A 19,225-nucleotide genomic window follows, 5' to 3' on the forward strand; every position below is an offset into this window, starting at 1 on the left:
AAAAGAATAAAGTAGACAATGTTCAGAGCTTTCAGCTCAGGAAAGCGGGATGTTGATGGGTTAACATGCTCAAAGTGAAAGACATAATGATGAAAACAGAGAAAACAAGAGAAGCAAACTAATCCTCAGTCATGATCTTATTTCAGAAAAAGAAGTTTCTTTTTTTTTTTGGTTGAAGAATTTATAAACAGCTGCGAAAAATAAAATAAAGGAACTGGATCTACATTCATCACTGTCTTTGCAAATATCTGGACCTTAATTTCAGGGAAAAGCTTGTTTACTTTTGATACTTGTGGTTATTAGCACCAGTCAACATAAATCAGGGTAATCCTTCTTCAAGAGGACAAGATAAAAGCCTCTTCAGATGGATGAACAGCTAAAATAATATACTTGCAGGCGAACTTCCAAGGGCCTCGTACAGCCTTCCACACAATGATGGCCCGCATCAAAATTCACAAGCCAATATTTTCCAGAGGTGATTGAGAGGTGAGGGGGATGCTGCTGTGTTTTCTCCTGCTTTTTTTTTTTTTTTTCCAAGTGACTCTCCAGTGTTTTGGTTGCGAAAACTTTGCTTTAGCCGCAGGTTATCTCCCCAGTGTGCTTCTGTGTGACGGCAGAAATGGCAGCTGTCATTACGAAGGGATGTTGTTAAAAATCACACGACCCCCTAGTTGGACCAACTGCGAGCCCCCCCCCCCCCCCCCCAAATTCAAACGACCACACACAGACATCCCACACACTGGCTGTGAAGCTTCGGGTTCGTCGTCCTTTTTGAGATCTGAAGTGCTAAAGCAATCACGTCCGTGGTATGATTTGTCTTTTCTGCCTCTTATCTCCACCCAACGCCCACCACCTCGGTAAATCCTGTGTCTTGGCGCGAATTGGCGACATCTTTCCCATAAAGCAGATGAAAACACTTAACGTGTTCAAGCAAGAGAGACGAGCTATATGCAATATAAAACAAAATAGCATTTTGATGTAAATACCATGATTTTTATTTACAAACCAATTATGCAGACAATGAAAAGGAGACGAGGGGTCCGAGTGGCCGTTTGGAGCAATAATGGGACAACTGAAAGAACAGGGGGGGGGGACAAAAAAAAAAATTGGCTTCGGCGAACAGTGAGAAGAGTAGAAGACCGGGATGGTGTCAGTCATGATACATTTTGAAGATACAGCTTTTGATGACGCCCATGTATCTGTCCCATACGCCCTGGTGTCTGAAGGACAGAGAGGAGAGACAGACGGAGAGTTAACAGTGAGCAAGAGGGGCGGAGAAGTACTGTAAGTCTCATGACACACTGTAATTGTGAAATCTGGGTGAAGTGAGTAAATGAAGCAATCCCGGTCCCCCCCCCGGAGTAATCGGGGAGACTTAGGGGGGTGTGGGGGGGAGGTCGTCTGTTTTTCTCTTTATGAATATCTCTTTGTTAAACTTGTAGTGGTGCAGGGCTGTGTAAACCGTTAACTGCATTCCTGAGTGTTTGCATGAGAAACAAGGTAACTACAGTTTAAGAAATCCGGGGCGAGATAGGGAGACACCCACTGGCAGACCGGGGACGTCAACGTAAAGGACTGATTTTATTTGTTGTTGTTTTTTTTAATATGAGGCGAATTTGAGAGCGTCGGAAAGCGCTGATCGAGAAAATGCCTTATTAGTAGAAGTAGTAGTAGTTCTAGCAGGACTAGCCGTATCTAATTACTGCCACTGTGTTTGTTCTTCGCGTTTGTCTTTCCAAAATTCTTGCCAGTATTTTTAGCACCAGATTCTCACTGGAGCCCGAGAACCCTGTGGTGGGGGGCGGGGGGGGCTGCTGATAATCTCTGGCTGATGATGACATTTGCAGGGTAAAAAGTCGCGGTAACTCACTTGAATGTGTCAAGTATGTGTGCGGAGTTGGTGTAGTGGGTGAGGTAGAGCTTCATGTCCGCCGCCGTCCACCGGTCTGAACGGCACGGCTCCACAAACTGTAGGCGGGAAGAGAAAACATCGGAGGAGGGTTACATCATCCACTCCGAGACTGAAGAGAAAGACGAATTGGCCCAGAATCAAGCGATCCCCCCCCCCAAAAAAATAAAAAACCTCACCTTCTCCACAAGATCAATAAAGAAATCTCGGACGTCTTTCGTGTTTGTTAATTTAGCTGCAATGTTCACGAGGCCTCTGGAGAGATTCTGCAAAAAAAAAACAAAAGGGACGACATGAAAATGAAATCTAAAGGACAAGATCACCTTTTGGACACTGACGTGTTTCTCACCTTGAAATTAGCCTCCATCTCAGTAAATGCTTTAGTCTTTCCTCGCAGAGCTGTGCAAACCAAACTGAGCATAAAGAAAAAACAGAGAGTCGGTGTAAATATTGTTTTTTTTTTATAATCAATCAACAAAACATTGGGAGCATTTACGGTCCATTTGTGTTTCTGTCACCTTTTGTGTTGATCAAGAAGATCTTTGTCAGCGATTAAAATCTTGAGTTCCTTCAGCTCCTGTAAAAACTCTTTATCCAGATCCACGTCCATGTCTTCCACCATGTTATCTACAAAAACGACTCAAGTCAGGCATCGTCATTACATCTCTTTTCAACAGAAATAGTCACATTTTCTAGCAAATCTGTTCTGTTCAGATTCATTGATTCACACTTGTCACTTCGTTAATTGGCAACACATTTGAACCTCATCCTCAGAAGAAGGACCGACAAAGCCTGAAGGACCTCTGGTGGTCAAAGAGCTTACACACACTCAAGACGGACTAAATCTTTACCGTTTTCAAATGGGAAATGTGTTTTAAATGCATTTTAAATTGATCTGCAAATATGTTTTGGGGATTTCTTACTTTTATTTTCTGCCCAGACAAATACAGACAACATTCCTTGACTAATGCATTACGTAGCTGTTAAAAAAAAAATATGGTATGCATGTGCCTTCAAGTCCTGAGTCAACAGAATGGCCAAAAAGGAAACGACTGAAATCACTTACCGACGGCCCCGACTGTCCAGTTGTTGATAAGCTGCCCGGCACAGAAAGCAAAGTCCTGGAACGTGAGATACTGCAGCTTTCTTTTCCCGGTCTCAAAGCGATTGTTGGCAAAGAAAACAATGGCGGCGTAATCCCTGAAACGAGCGGTCGACATGTGAAACGATAAAGTGGAACAAGAGGATCAGATTGCTGCGTTTATATGTTTACATATTTTGAATGGTTTCCTTCTAAGGTTGCTGTCTGGTTGACTAGTCGTCGAACAAGCGCATGGAGTGATCAGTTTAAATAAAACTACCAACAACAACGCAAAGCGGTGATTGGATAGTGAGGAAAGGCAGGAAGGCCTGTGCTGCTTTCTCCTCTGAAATTACCTGGCAAGCTTGTCAGACAGAAGAAAGTGCTGCCTTATGTTCTCCACCAGGGGTCCCTTCAGCTCTTCCACGACTTTGAAAACACGTTTGAAGTTGTCAAACTGAAATTCAAACACATTGACTTAAGAGAGTTACGTAATCACAACAATGAGAGGTTTATCTGCACATGTACTTTCTTCAACTATGATATTAAACTCGTCCAACTGCTGGAGAAATCAGCTCGATGGCAGTATAGTTTATTATATTTTAATGATAATAATGATTATTGCGTATATGAAACTGGAAGGCAACAGTCAATGTGCGGCCCGGAGTAGATTTACCTGTCGTCTGCAGCTTTTCAGCGTCACGCCCGTCTTTGCACCAATATCGTCCAAGTCTTTCTTTGTTCCCTTGGAGAGCTTCTTTCCAAGGACCTCACGGACAAACGCGTCATCAAAAGCGTAATATCTGAACAAGGACAGAGGCCAAGCAATACGCTGTATTTAATCTCATCGGGAGACGTTAACGGTATCGGCCGTATGTAGATCTGGTCCAGAGAAGCATAGAAAAACAAAACATTTTCCCACAGACGGAATCAGATTTGTGAACAGAGAGCGTCGGCGGCGCTGCACCTCTCGATGAGCATGGCTTGTCGATGAGGCGGGATCTGGAACAGCAGCTGGTTGGCCAGTTTGGCCGGACTGTGCAGCAGACGCTCGCACATCTGGAAGGTCCTGTACTGGTCCATGGTGTCGCTCAGCAGAACATCTGCGCTGGCTTCAAACTCCTCCAGCACTCCTCCCTCCATCCGTACCGTCACTGCGTCGTTCACTGGCGGCCAATGCAGAAAAAAAAACAACTGTGAAGTTAAACTGTTTACCGGCGAGGTTTCGTACATACCGTTGCTTCTCCAGCTTCAGTTTGCTCCACAAGACTGTTGGTGTGTAAGATGCCATTTCTTATATTTCTTCAATTTGTATTATACTGTACGTTTCCACCACAATCAATGTTTGGGATCAGTGTTATACTGAAATGACCTTGTTAACGGTTTCAAGTTTCTTCGTGTGATGAGAGGTTTGGTGTCACATGACACTACAGAACGAGGCTTGCTTAACAGCTCCAGTGAATAACATTTGTCTCACAACATTTAAAAGTCCCGATTTTCCTGCCAAAATGTGGCTTTATTTGAACTGAGCCTTTGGAATTGATTTGTTGCTCAAAACGTACGTGTGGATTTCAGTGTGGGAGACCGTCTTTCCCCCTGTAATGACCGATGAGCGGTCCGGGATGTACCCTGCCTTCACCCATAAACCAACTGGGCTCAAGCTCCAGCGCCCTGGACTGGATAGGGTTGATAAAATATGACAAGAGCCACTTTCTTGTTAAATCTAGTCTTTCCCAGTCTTCTTAAAAACACATCCGGAGTGTGGAAAGACACATTTACTATTAAGTTCACTGTGACCCAGACAGAATAAAAACAAGTCCCAGTTGTCTCTCGCTGTGCAGGACACAAGACGATAAGATCTGTGCTCATTCATAGCCTTCGACCGGGACCTTTACTGATTTGGGGATAATTTTTTCAGTGATTTTGTTTTCACTTTGAGAACATTGCACTTCATTGAGGGGTTTTTTCAGCTCGTCCTGTGTGCCATTTTTTTCGGTATCGTATTGATGAGTATGTGATACTGCAATCATTTATCAATTTGTTTTAGTGGTACACGTTTTTTTTTAATCATGTGATACATGATACGCTTGATTTTTATCATGTGATACACATGATAAACATTTGGTATAATTTCAGTGGGTTTCCACCTCTTAATGGTCAATTTATGTGCCAGTACATTCCGCGTCTTCTCAAACCGAGTTTCCGACAACCATGTCTACTGTCAATTTTCATGTTCTTGTAGTTGATTTCCGTCTCAGTTTATGAAGGAAATACTTTATATAGTTCATTCAGCCTTTCTTTGACAGATAGATTTCTCACGTTGGTTGTATTACATGTCTGGTCATTTCTCATGAAGGTAGTTCCATATCGAGGTGCAGCCACTGTGACTATGTGCTGGTTGTGTTTGTTTTGGCTTTCCTTCATCATGGTTTTGTCACAAGTTTGTTCATATGATTTTTTTTTTAAGTAAACCTGTACCACAATGTTGGCTCTTTTGATTAGTTAGCTTTACTTTGCAGACTTTAACTCTATCTCTTGTGACCATTTTTCTTAATTTAATTGTGTTGTGCCTCACGGGCCTCACTGTGGATTTCTGGATTCATATTAGGATTGTTGTGCAGCAGTGATCTGCACATGCAGTCATCCTTAAGGTGGATGGTGTGATCCCTACCTGTGTATCCATCCAACCAGAGCTGGTAAACCTCCTCGTCCATGATAGTGGTGTTACCCACAAACACATCAAGTTCTACTGCCATCTGTAAGAAACACAAAGGGATACATGGCTGTTTAGGATTGTTGGCGTGACGCTAAACAGCAGCCAAATTAGCTCAAAAGACATGTAATACCTTGTGAGGGCGCAATCAAACCCGCTTCCAGCTACAATGAGCCCGTTTCTGGACCGTGTAGCGGTGAGATCCGTTACCCGAGTTAAAATCGACTCCGCATGGCTAACTAATGGGCTAACTAATGAGCTAAGTAATGAGCTAACTTCCTGAAATAACGATTAGCGTCACACGTTACCTCCGTCCCCGTCGGGCTAAACTGACAACCACGAAACAAACACCGGATCAACACGGAGCTAATACGAGTCCAATATTCAGAACGGGGGTTTTTTGTGTGTGTTTATAACGTGATCATTAAACAAACGGTACGAATTTCGCTCCGAGCGCAATGTCAACAACAGCAGGCACGTCGCACAGGGACGCGCACTTCCGGGTTGGTGACGTCATTACGCACGGAGGCTTTTTTTTTTTTACTTTTTAACTGAGAACAGGCTTCCATTTAATTAAGCATGTGGTGCTGGCTAACTAATTCTCTATCCACATATTTTTGCCATGACATTTCATATATAAAACAATACAATAGAATACAATGCAATAGAATTTAATATAATATAAAATACCTTGTTAATCCCAGAGGCAAATTTGTATAACTTTCTCCCACACAGATTTCAACATAATTGGCATAATAGAATGTTTAAAAGGTCAAATATGCTAAAATTAAAATTAGGTAAATATCAATAGGTGCAAGGCTTAATGGTGATGAACAGTGAAGAATTGAATTGTCAGTAAAAACAGAAAAAAAAAAAAATATTTCCAAGGAAAAAATATCTTCTTTTCAAGTATTACATGATCCAGGGTCTTGACTTATTTGCTTGAAAACTTGGGACATCATCCCAATATTTATACAATGATGAAATAAGTGTTGTGTATTTTATTAAACATGGTCTGCAAAAATATGCCTTCCCCTCGCTTTTAAAAAAGATTCATGTTTAATTTTATTATCCTAGCATTTTTATTTTTTGGTCAAGGGAAGTGTTCTCACATGCAATGCAATGCATATCTGTACTGGGTCTTCTGCAGCACTTCAGAGTGCGGTCTGGATAAATTGCAAAATCGGATTATTTACCAGATGTCTTCTCCAAGAATGCATATCCGTTTATTCAGAATTATGTGGGGACAGTCATGGGCAAACAAGTCTTTTAGGTTTATGATCTGGTCGAATGGTGGGACTGATGAGCACTCCTGCCACATCGCAAATCTCTGGTGTGAGTCCAAGTGGGGTGTTTCTGTCTCCCAGCCCCCACATGCCTAAATCTAAAGTTTTGTCTGACATGCAGTAAATACACAAAGAAAAGGATGGAGCATATGCAACAGACTGCTCCATTGGCATTGGTGTTACAGTGTAAATCCAAGTCACAACCACTATTTAATTTATAAAAGACAGCCTTGACATATCAGGGGAACAGTAGAAGATAGAAGATAGACCAGGGGTCCATTATTGATCTCTGCCCTTTTAATAGTGTTCAAAGTTCTTACTGGACGTGTCAGATCACACAGACAGGCTTCATGCTGAACACCGGGGCCCCCACAGGGTGATCTTTGCTCTCTGCCTGCGTGTACACAATCTGCTCTCTTTTCCTACCACGATTAATCTAAATAAATCCTTGCAAATCCCCATGCTCGCCCTCCCTCTCCTTGTGTCTGCATGTTGTCCTTCAAAAATCACAACATGTCAGTGGATATAACTCAGTCGACGTGTCTTTTTTTTTTTTTTTTTGGTGAGATCTCTTGCTGCACATCAACACTCTCATTTCTAACCCCACATGACACCCTGATTCCATCCCCAGATCCCCCTTGCTCGGTTAACACCCTACATTGTTATGGCCTCAGTTGAACAATGGAGGTGGGACAGAGGGCGGAAGGATGTGGCTGAATGCCTCAGCATAAACCCATGGAAAAAAAGGCCTGCAGTCACACTTTCCGCCAGTGTTCTTTGAAAGGAAATAAGCAGGAGTCTCTCATCGCACAACTGTACTGTTCCTGAGCCCCTTATTAGGTCATACTGTATGTCTTCACTTCCAGGATGGGTTTGTAGTTGAACACATGACTTTCCTTTTTCGTTCTCTTTCTGAATCATGCCCACCCAGGCTGTTTTGCTTTCATTGAATTAGTTTAAACTATACAGCTTGGAATCCAAATGGGGGCGCACACGTTCATCACAAAAAGAAAAAAAAAACCCACATGGAAGAGTTCTTCATCCTCAAAATGTTTTTTTTTCTTTTTTTGGTTTAAATATATATAATGTAGTTTGGAGTGAGATCAGCTTCACCACAGTCATAACCTATTAATTCTAACCACTTAAGGCCCTGTCATTGGCTGTAAAGATTACATGTGGAGAAGCCACTGGAGATATCAAATAAAACCACAAACATTTTTTTTTTATTAATATTGAACCAATGTGTCAAATCCAACATCAAAAGTGAAACTTCCTGTGAAAGTACTTCAAAATAAAAGCGGGCCTGAGAAGGATCGCGATTGTGCCAAACGTTTCCACAATATTCAGATCGAAAACAATGTTAGATCGGTGATATTTATTGTTTTATGGCTTATTTGTTTCAAAACGTGTGTTTTTCTTTTAAACTTCACCCCAATGTGTGTGTGTAAATCGTAAGAACAACGACGAGGTGGTCTTTAATGTTGAAGCGACCTCGCGTTGAAAGTGGCCCCGGTCCGGTTGGCGCACTTGCGCCTTGACGCACGGTTGGAGTCGAAAGCCGTGAAGCGGCGCAGGCGGACATTGTTGTGGTGACAGTCCAGCTCCGGAGGATGAGCACAGATGATGCACTTATGAGCGGATAACGGGTGGGGATCGAGGTGGGGTTTTTTTTTTTGCTCTCTGTCGTTTTTTTTTTTTCCCAGTCGGGAGAATGAGTTTGAACTAGGAGGCCGTCGTACCGTGCAGGTTTTTTTTCTTCTTCTTCTTCTTTCCTCCCAGTTCATTCAGCCGGAGCGAGCGCTCTGCGCGCAAGCCCGACGAGAAGAACGATGCCAGCGAGGTAAAAAAAAAAAGAAAGAAAGAAATCACAACATCTGCAGGGTGTGCGTCGGGGGGGGCGGCTGGATTAAAAACCCTCCTAGGATTCGCCGGGCCTTTCTGGAACACATCTCGCACAGCGAAGCCCAAGGGGCGGGTGTCGCCTTCAGAGAAGGAGGGGGGAACAAGGAGCGTGGTGGTGCTCCCGGAGGCCTTTTGGAGAAACAGCCTGCCGCTGAGAGGATGACAGATTGACATTAATGGGGGGTTTGTGCTGCATTTTCTTACACGGCCTCGTTACAGCGTCGTCCGCGGAGAACGTACAACGGGTTGCGCACAAAACAGCACCGGAGTCGATGCGCCTCGAAGGAAAACCATCTAAATTAAGACATCACATGCCTTGATTTTTTTTTTTTTTTTTTACCCCCGGTGCTGTGCTGATCGCATACATGACATCTGGAACACAGTGGCCACAGATGACGATGGCGCTCAGTTGAGCTTCAAATCTACACACATCTCAGTGCGTATTCATTCTCAGGTACCCAAAGGTGTCGTTTTTTTTGTTTTGTTTTTTTGTTTTGTTTTTCCGCTGGAAAAACAATGGGAAGCGAAGGTGAGATAATAAACCGAGAACTGTCAAAGATGTCCGACGAGGACCTCCTGGCGTGCTCCAAAGAGGAGCTGGTGAGCCGGCTGCGTAAAGAGGAGTCGGACAAGATCTCGGCTCTGATCCAGCGCGGCCGGCTCATCAAGGAGGTAAACAAACAGCTGCAGGGACACCTCCTCGAGATCAGGGAACTGAAAGTCATCAACCAGCGCCTGCAGGAGGAGAACGTGGAGCTGCGGGACCTGTGCTGCTTCCTGGACGACGACCGGCTCAAGGTGAAGAAGCTGGCCCGGGAGTGGCAGCTGTTCGGGCACCACGCGGCCAAAGTGATGCGCGAGGACCTGGGCGGGTATTTGAAAAAGCTGGCCGACCTGGAGCGCATGCAGGACGGCCTGGTGAAGGAGAACCTGGACCTGAAGGAGCTGTGCCTCGTCCTGGAGGAGGAGTGCGTGAGCAGGAGCGACTCCAGCCCCGGGGGCTCCACCGAGCTCAACCTGCCCTGCATGGTGGCCCGGGACCTGGGGGACGGCAGCTCCAGCACGGGCAGCGTGGGCAGCCCCGACCAGCTTCACCTGGTGTGCTCGCCTGATGACTGACCCCCACCCCACCCACCCCTCAGTGCAGGACCCCCACGTCAGCAACGAAGGGCTTCTCCATCCTTGCAGAGGAGGCTGTGGACTGACAAGACAATTTGATCTGAAGAGGAAAAAAGAAATGGCATTAGGGCTTTTCTGGATGCTGCAGAGTTTTTGTGTGCCACTAGGAATTTTGACTTGACAAAGACTCTGTCACACCTCACATTTCAGGACTTTAAACAAGGACATTTAATAAATGTTTGCCAGAAGATAATGTATCTAAATTTTACAGTGTTTTTTTTTTCTTTTTGTTTTCTAATGACTCTTCAGAATTCTCCCTTTTTCAGTGGTCTGTTGTTGAGAGGGAGAGAGAAAAAAAAAATGGGACCAAAAAAGTGGGTCGCATATATAAATTGATCTCATGCACTGGACTAGCCTACACTGGTAGAAGCCTTCTTTCTATTGCACTGGTTATCTTGGATCTTTAAATCACAGGTCTAAAGATTCATTTCAATCCAGTTTTGAGCCATATTTAGTCCACTGAATTCCAATGGCACTGAAATAGGTGAGTTGTGATGACCACAAAAAGAAACTATTTGATATTTGCTTTTGCTACGTGCCCAATAATGTGTAATATTTTATGCACTCACTTCCTCAGGACAGGATTGGAGTGCCATACGTGCATGATGATCGTCACAATTTGTACAGGCCTGTAAACCAATCTGATGTAAAGGCCCTTCAGGTTCACTGTGGGTGGGGCTGCCGGGCACACATTTAAGGTCTGGGATCAGACGCAATGGATGTCTTTGGACCTCATTCAAAGCAGAACTGGACTTAAAAAAAAAGAAGAAAAAAAGATTCTGTCACTTTTTATATATATATAGAAAACAATTGAACTGGAAACTCTTTGTATCAAACTGGAAGGTCTACAAGTTTTGCTGATTTTTATTCTGTTCTATTCAAGGCTGTTTAAATCCACATGTATGACTTTTTTTTCTCTTTTTTCTTTTTTTTTTTAATGACGTCGATGTTCAGTTGCATATCACGGAGTTTGTTTGAGTTGGCGCTTGTCATCTTTCTCTTCTGTAACTCATGCTTTGTATTGAATCTGTGGCACAAGGGATGATCTTAACTTTGACCCTTCTTTACCTTGGTTTTTCTGTGTTAACTAGCATTTACTAACCAATTTCAGTTGAAATCATAGATGATGCACATGGATTAGAGCAGATTTATTTAGTTGTTTAGCTGTTTATTGGTGGGCTATGCTCGTAGTGCACTGAAGAGCTTTAAATACAGTGAGTATGACACTCTGTGCCGCTCTGACCTTTCTTTTTGCGTGTCTGACTTTGCACAAAGGGGCATTCGCGTTTACACGACACAGAATGAAGGATTGATTTCCGCACTTGTTGTTTTGACCTTCGCGCCTGAACCATCTGCTCTTGATTGATGCCGCCCGTCATGTCATACACGCTTTATGGATGTTCATCAGTTTTATTTTTAGGATCCCTTTTCGTACAGTCTGGAGCGCTGGAGAGGGGAGGCGAGATGCTTTTACTCACTTAGTGATGCACAGACGTCCTTTGACAGCAGCATGCGTGCTGATTTTTTTTTTTTTTGCCTCCCTCATGCTCACCGGCTCTCAATGGCTCTCTTTCCATCTCTGCCTCTCTCTCTCTCTCGCTCTCTCTAACCCCATTTCAGCAATCCAATGCCCTCTGAGCCATGGATGTATTAGGGAGAGATTCACTTAGTTCTCAGTGGGAAACGGCAGAACAGAGATGGCTGCTGTGTTTACAGCTGATGGTCAGAGAGCAGTTATTACAGTTTGTTGATATATTCTGCGGTCATAAAATTCTTCTTTCCACTGACAATAATGATACCTCTCAGTAATGATTGTTTTGCTTCTTAATTGTTGGGGTGTGTTTTTTTTTTTTTAGATATACACATTGAACAATACTCCAGTTAAAGGGTAACTCGTCTTCTCTCAAAAACAAAATTATGCCTTAATAGGGAATTCAGTGAAATCACAATGGTACTTACTTTTTGTCACTTTTTGGAGTTGGTCTTAAAGACACCATCAAATACTATGTATATGTTTTTTAAAAAAACACTCAAACCTTGAAAAACATAAAAAAGTAATACATGCACAAATCGTTTAAAAAATATATATAAATATGATACATTTCTCACTGAAGTTTGTAAAGATTCGACAATCATTTTGCCAAATGTTGTCCCACTGTGACCCATATATGCATGATATAATGTCCTATTGGCAAAAAGAACCATTAACAAGACTTATTATAATTAATAGGCATTTAAAAGTAAGCATGACAAGCATGCATTGACTCGAGAAGCCAGATGGGCTTTCAAAACAAAAGGACAAGAAATTCTCACTGTACGTATTATTATGAGAAGTGAAAACTAGAAAATCTCAATTGTCGTCATTTACGCAAATTCCACAAGTCTTTCACTCGCAGGCCTCACTTCAATGTTTGGAAAAAGTTTACATTTTTGTCGGCCATCAGTTTACCATCATTAGTTGAGGAGAAACAGGAAGAAATGTAGAAGTTACCAGTTATGAACACTTGATTGATAAAGGGTGAAGAGTGCACACATCCCACCATTGAGAAGTGAAAGCTCATTTAATACAAAACCACAGGAACAACACATTTCCAGGTTGTTTGTTCAGCAGCAATAATTTTACACCATCACAGGTTTGAGAAGGTTTGTCTTTTTATTCGTAGAAGAGTAGTACAGTTCAAACTAAAGTGAAAAGTAAGGCACTGCCCACCAGATCAGTTAATTCTTTAGAGAAAATACAAACATTACCAAAAAGTATATATTACACTCTCAAAAATAAATACGTGATTCAATAATCTATATCAACTCCTATGGCCCAGCCTTAGTGGTCAATAATGTCCTTTGTCATACATTTCTAATTTCTTAGAAGGTCATAGAAAAATAGGGACCGTTTGTTTGTAAGTGCTCAAATGTTTCTTTATGACGACTTTCGTAAAATATTATATTAGTGTAACAAGTTATTGAAGGTAACGTCATCATGTATTTTCCATTGATTAGATAGTTGTCACAGTTCACTCTATAAAGCGTATATGCATTTTTTTTCTTGAGAATATCTTCAGCATGCAATGCTTTCAAAATAAACCTCAAAACACATTCATTCCATCTCGTTTAGCTTTCAACGTGAGAAATATAAAGTCTCTATATAAAAAAATAGAAGAGTGTAACATTCCTTTCCTGACAATGCCACTAATTTGCACGTTATCTATGAAAACAATCAACTCTCTAAAGATACGCAGTGCAGCAGGCGCTCGTTTTGAAATGGTTATTTGCAATCGTGATCCCCGTCATGCCGGGATCTTTTCTCGACGGCACTGAAATAAACATTAGTGTTTGGAGGGCGACGGCGCCGTCGGTCACAGGGTGAGGATGGTCGGCGAGTGCAGGGAGTGATCCGACTGGTCGCCGCTGCTGCTGCTGCGGCGGTGGGCGACCCCGCAGGCCTGAGGCTGCTGGAGGCTCCCCTGGTGCGACGCAGCGTGGGATGCGCTGGGGGCGCTGGTGTCTAGCGGCGCAGAGGGATAAGTGAACACCATCCCGGCCGTGAACGACAGCAGGGATGGCGTGGAGGTGAGGACCGGAGTGTGGAGGGACTCGGATTCGGTGACAAGAGCAGAGATGGTCGCCGCCGACGGCTTGGCGGGGATGGTGATCTTGGGTCTGGGCTTCTCCATCCTGGTCGGCGGCTTGGACGACGGTCCGGGTCTGCCGCGGTCCTCCGGCTCCAGTTTAATGGCTCCCAGGGAGGAAAGTGGGCGTTTTTCATCAGAATCGGAATCAGAGTCCTCTATTTTGCAAATGGGGCGGTGAGCTTCCAGGACCAACTCCAGCTTGTCCTTCTCTTTTTGTAATTCAGCTATTTCCTTCTGTAAACTTGACTTTTCATCTTCCAGGTCATCAGTCTCCTGCACAAGGTAGCGAAATACAGACAAATTTAGATTGATTCATACCGGAATGAGGCTTACAAAGCTTACAAAGGTTCAATGAATGAAGCCATTCACTTATATTTCAAATTCACAGTCTTAAGGACAAAACACCGGACGAAATATGACATTACCTTGACGTTAAAGGTCAAACTGGGGTTATTTAAAACAAACTTAATCTGAAAGATCACTTTCTCTAAAAATCTGCTATAAATATGCTAATTTCAAAAAAGTTTGAAGACTATTTCTTCTCGCTTCACAAAACATTTCAGTTGTACTTTTACATTAAGGCCTCTTAAGTAATCTTTCCACGCCGTTGACGTCACGGCCGTGGCACAATGCTCACTCACATTTTGCAGCGAGTCGGTCAACTCCCGACGACGATTGCGACATTTCGCCGCCGCCAACTTATTCCGCTCCCTCCTTATTCTGCGTCTTTCCAATTCTTCGCGGGACAGCTGTGAAGACAAACAAAAAGAAAAAACACGGGGAAATTGAATAGATTTGAATCCGACGGAACGAAACGACAAGAGCCGAACTTCGGGTTTTGAAATTGGCTGCCTTGCTTTTAGGAGACAGTTTGTCCTGGATTATCAAAACTGAAGGGATCCTTCTAGGGAATTCAGCACGAGTGACGACCCGCAGTAGAAATGCTACCACCATGTGTGCACAGTGAGTCATCACAGTCACGGCAGCTGAACGAGTTACAAACGTCTGTGCCTTTGTGCCTTTGTATCATCCGGGCTATGACTTCAAGCTGCGCCCCAGTGAATGACTGCTGTTGCTCCAATATTTCCCGCCCTTCTGGGATGATGAGTCACGATCAGACCCCAGCTGTGACTCAGGTGTGAGTCACAGAAAATGACTCCCCCCATGAGTCACATGACAGTCTACTTCCTGTAACATGAAATTACAACTCTGCCATGCCGATGTGTGCCAAAGTGTGTCTGATGAAATGCTTGAAAAGACCTGGAAAAACCATTAGTGGGCAAAATGATGCTGTTCCTCAAATGAAAATGGGTCGTTGTGGTTTGACGCGCGACGCTCTGCTAACAACAAGTTCACAAACATGGAAGATAGTGTGATACTTTTACTATGTAAACAATGACTCAAAGTTAACATCATGAACCAGCCAACAAAATAACCTCGAGCTTGTCTCTAAACTGTATTTGACCTAAGGGGTCAAATATGTATTGCATAAATTTAATTTCCTTCTTTTTCTAAATTCACTGATGTGCTGTGTATGTTCAAAGGAAATGACACAGTTGTGTCATCGAGGATTACAGGATATTACACACTAGTTATATAGAAACGATTGAGCCATCGTCCACACCTCTGTATCTGCAGTCCCTCAAGGGAAAATGTGAGGCTGTTCTGTAACTTCACCTCATCTGATGCAACTCGCACTTTCCAAACGGCAGAATTTCAACAGGTCCATCTACAAGCAGAACAAGATCAAAATCCCTCTTACATGGTCGTCGCTCCTGCGCCTTGTCGAATTATTCGCAGCTGCCCTGATAACCCCTGGTCTGAAAAGATGGCTCTGGGGATGGGAGGGTGGTGGACCCAGGCCCCGAGCCCCCGACAGGGTCGGGTAGGGAGGCACTGGTGATCGTGAGGGGCCCGGTGGATGCATGAGGGAGGGCTGCACCAGCCATTGAAGGTCCTGGTTGGTCGTGATGGCATTAAGGCTGGGAACAAACTGGCTGCTGCCTGCCATTGTGAATTTCTGTGGAGAAAAAAAAATATGAAGTGTGTAATGTAAGACATTGATAATAGCCTGACACTTGACCTTAGTTAAACATCAATTGCAGACAGAACAAATACTGTGTGAGAAGTTAAATTAAAATAGTACAGGTTATAAAAGAAGTTGTGGGGATGATCCTGATTATTTAGTGGATTAAGTTAAATATTCCTTTTTCACCTTTGGAAGCACATAATAACGCATATCTGTATATACATCGCCAGCTCAGCAGTGAATCCACATAATATCAAAAGAAGATTTCCTTGCCTCTATGCAGCACAGTTTGATTCAAACTCAACTACATGGTCTGTTTGTGTTTGAAAATTATTAGCAGCTATGACACATTGTTAGTATATTTGCCTTAAGTCACACTGCTGTGACCTCCAACCTGTAGCACTGTTGAATGACATTACAATATACCTGTTGTATATATGATATGATATGATCTGAAAAGATGGCTCTGGGGATGGGAGGGTGGTGGACCCAGGCCCCGAGCCCCCGACAGGGTCGGGTAGGGATGATATGATGTAATGTAATGTAATGTAATGTAATATAATATAATAGTGTGTAAGATAGCACCTACCTGCTCCTGCTGGGACGCAGAGTTTGACCCAGATGCCGTGCCGGTGAACGGCGGGTTTTCCCTTTCTTGACTCCCAAAGTTTCGGTACATCCTCTCCGTTTCGGTGAAATAGAAAACTCAGTCCAGCTGCTTCTATATGAGCCCCACGCCTCTCGGAATGACTTTCTGGTCGGAGTCGAGCGTATCAATTCAAACTCCGGGCAAGCCCACCTTATTGCGGTAATCGGTAGAGTCCAAGCGGGAGAGTTTTCGAGGGGGTGAAGGGAACGAAATACCGCTTCTCCTTTTTCAAAAATGCCCTCAAACGTCCAAATACGATCTTCAGTTGGTTCGACCTTTCTTAGTCACGCATCCAGAATTGGAGGTCTGGGAGTGTTTGCGAGGTTGTAAACTCTTAAAGCAGTTCTTTATGTTCGCCACGCCCCTCCTGACTTACGGGAATTTAGTGCTGTCTGGAGTCTCTCGTGTCACGTGGGGGGGCTGGAGCGCGTCACTGCCCATATTTGGAGAGAGTTTCCTCCTGAGAGCAGAGCCGGGATTCCTCGGGCAGCTTCACCTCATGGTCTCAAACGCAGCCGTGGAAATGCTACCGCACTTTCCAGCTACAAGTGGAAGTACTGCTGCTGTTTACTGCTTGTTTTTGAGTGTATGTAGATGTTTTAACCACCTGCGTAATGTGGTAATTTATTTTTATTTTTAAAAAAGTTAGTGCGAATCAGTATGTTGAAACTGTCAATCAGTTTTTTGGTATATTATGTCAAATTAAAAAAAATATTCAAGTCCATGATTTTATATTACACACACACACACACACACACACACGCACACACACACACACACACACACACACCTGCAAGCTCAATGATGACATCACAAGGGGGATCTGAAGCACAGAATCCATCTGAATACGTTCTTTTCACAAACTAAATTTAAGGCACTTTCTTATTCACAAAAACTGTTTTCAACACACAATAAATGTTTCTGTCGGTTAAAATACTGAATTTAATTGTGTCAGCATTTGGATTTTGTGATAACAGCGTAATATCTACATTTCAAATGTCATATTCAGCGGATAGTTTAATTTGAATGGACCCACATGTGAGAGGTGATACAACGAAAGCAAAGATCAGGTCAGAAGATACAGTAACTATGAGTCAGAGTTCAAGTTTCATTGTAAAACAGAACAAACTGTACAGTTTTTGTTTTGTTTTGATTTAGCTTCTGAGTTTTCCAAGTGCAAAAATGCCATTGTAAGCTGTAGAGCTTCAGTTCAGAGCGTCTCTAAAATTCTGAGGGTTACTCAGCATGTATTAACTTGTAATTTCATAACATGCAATATTACAAAGAAGTACTGGGTACAAAGCTTTGACGTAACAGGAATGACCTCCACCCTTCTAATGTTTCATCATATAGCTGCAAGCTTCTAATACCGCTGCGAAAGTGACATAAAACGAGTTGCGAAATAGACTCCGAAAATTTGGCAAAATACGGCGCATGCGCTGAACGGTGTCGAGGCTTTTGGCAGTCACTCTCACTTTGAAAACCACATCAATGTGCATGCATGCTTGTGGAGATGAGTCAGTCGACTGGCAAAAAAATAAAATAAAGCTGCTCAATTACTCCGCTGTCCACCTCGATGTCTGTTTCCAACTTGCAGGCACAATATAGTACCTTGTAAAAAAGAAAAGTCTTTTAAGTTCTGTAGTCGGTAAGCTTCGTCTGTCACAACAGCTGCTGACCTTGCAGTCCCCGAGGACAAGAGTTCCCAGCATCGACTGATTTCTTCCGGCTGCTGACTGTCCTCATGTCTCATGTTACTACAAATTTCTCCCTAAAGACTAAGAACTGTCAATATCTTTTGAAAAGCTAAGCAGATTGAAAAGCCAGGCAGTAAAGTCTCTGGTGTCTTGACTCATGGAAAAAAGTAAAAGCAAAATTTGTATTATACATTTCTGGACTCCATCTGAAAACACTTGAGGCACTAAGGCCAACTCCGGTTTCACCTTATCTTTTATTGATGATTGAGACTGTAATAAAAACTCCCATGTGTTGGCAGGGTGAGGTATTTTGCAGCGTCTGTACTTATGGTTTTCAGTCTCACTTGAGCGGGTCTCAGGTTTCAACAATAAAACACCTTGTAATAACAAGGACACACGCAACACACTTTTTTTTTTTTTATTGTTTAATGTTTTATGGAGTTGTCTGAAGTGTAAATGGGTTAAAGGTAAGCGTCACATGACTCAAGGTTCAGGAATGCATGATGACACTGGTGCTTTATACGTCTCCAGAGGTGGACAAGTCACAACTTGTTATGTTCCCTGATTACACTTCATTTCGTCGACTCACTTAAACAAAAAACAAAAAACAACAAAAAATATTTTTTTTATTTGACCTGAAAAAGTCTGTTAAAGTCTGACATCTAATTTAATATATAATTTTTTTAAGAGATTTTGTTTATTTGCATATAAAAGTGTGAGTAAGTAGCTGTTTTCCTGTTTTGCTCCACATTTTCCCTCCAAAAGTTAACATTTTCTGTGGTGAGAAATGGAGGAAGTGTAGATTCCTTTGCAATTTACTCATCTCCACATTTATACACGTTTACTCATCCACCCACACTCCCACCCACACACACACACACACACACACACACACGTGCTTCACAGAGCCCAACATCATTTTCATGCCATGCCCACTTTAACTCGTTTGGTTTTGCACGTACCGTAATTAACACATTGTGAAAGAATATTTGTGTAACAATCGGTAAAACCTGGATGAGCTTATACTGTGGATGCCCATTGAAGGTTTGACCAATAACAGCACTGACTGACCTAAAGAAACGGGATCCAGTCCTCTGTGTTACATCTGATTCATTCATTTCAGGATGGCAGAGTGGAGGCAGGATACATCT

General features: G+C 42.9%; 4 protein-coding genes across 4 annotated transcripts in view; 1 reads left to right on the forward strand and 3 right to left on the reverse strand.

Annotated features, from left to right (window-relative positions):
- Positions 1 to 19,225, reverse strand: part of tmem265 (transmembrane protein 265) — a gene marked incomplete at its 3' end in the record, with an annotated part of 222,937 nt that overhangs the window by 59,888 nt on the left and 143,824 nt on the right. The gene's annotated exons all lie outside the window — the stretch shown is intronic.
- Positions 1,023 to 6,145, reverse strand: fibpa (fibroblast growth factor (acidic) intracellular binding protein a). Its single transcript, XM_080502020.1, has 11 exons — positions 5,837 to 6,145; positions 5,662 to 5,746; positions 3,958 to 4,156; positions 3,667 to 3,793; positions 3,347 to 3,447; positions 2,976 to 3,109; positions 2,428 to 2,536; positions 2,259 to 2,322; positions 2,089 to 2,175; positions 1,871 to 1,968; positions 1,023 to 1,220 (listed from the first exon to the last, which is right to left on the reverse strand). Exons 2-11 carry the CDS (start codon positions 5,744 to 5,746, stop codon positions 1,151 to 1,153), a joined length of 1,074 nt encoding a protein of 357 aa, XP_080358146.1. The 5' UTR covers positions 5,837 to 6,145; the 3' UTR covers positions 1,023 to 1,150.
- On the forward strand, positions 8,917 to 11,301 carry ccdc85b (coiled-coil domain containing 85B). The gene has a single exon (XM_080502030.1). It carries the CDS (start codon positions 9,408 to 9,410, stop codon positions 10,008 to 10,010), a length of 603 nt encoding a protein of 200 aa, XP_080358156.1. The 5' UTR covers positions 8,917 to 9,407; the 3' UTR covers positions 10,011 to 11,301.
- Positions 12,711 to 16,672, reverse strand: fosl1a (FOS like 1, AP-1 transcription factor subunit a). The gene is made up of 4 exons (XM_080502026.1): positions 16,318 to 16,672; positions 15,462 to 15,719; positions 14,341 to 14,448; positions 12,711 to 13,972 (listed from the first exon to the last, which is right to left on the reverse strand). The coding sequence occupies exons 1-4, from the start codon at positions 16,405 to 16,407 to the stop codon at positions 13,424 to 13,426; spliced, it is 1,005 nt and encodes a 334-aa protein (XP_080358152.1). The 5' UTR covers positions 16,408 to 16,672; the 3' UTR covers positions 12,711 to 13,423.

This window comes from Blennius ocellaris, assembly GCF_963422515.1.
Source record: "Blennius ocellaris genome assembly, chromosome: 9".
In the NCBI taxonomy this organism is placed as follows: domain Eukaryota; kingdom Metazoa; phylum Chordata; class Actinopteri; order Blenniiformes; family Blenniidae; genus Blennius; species Blennius ocellaris.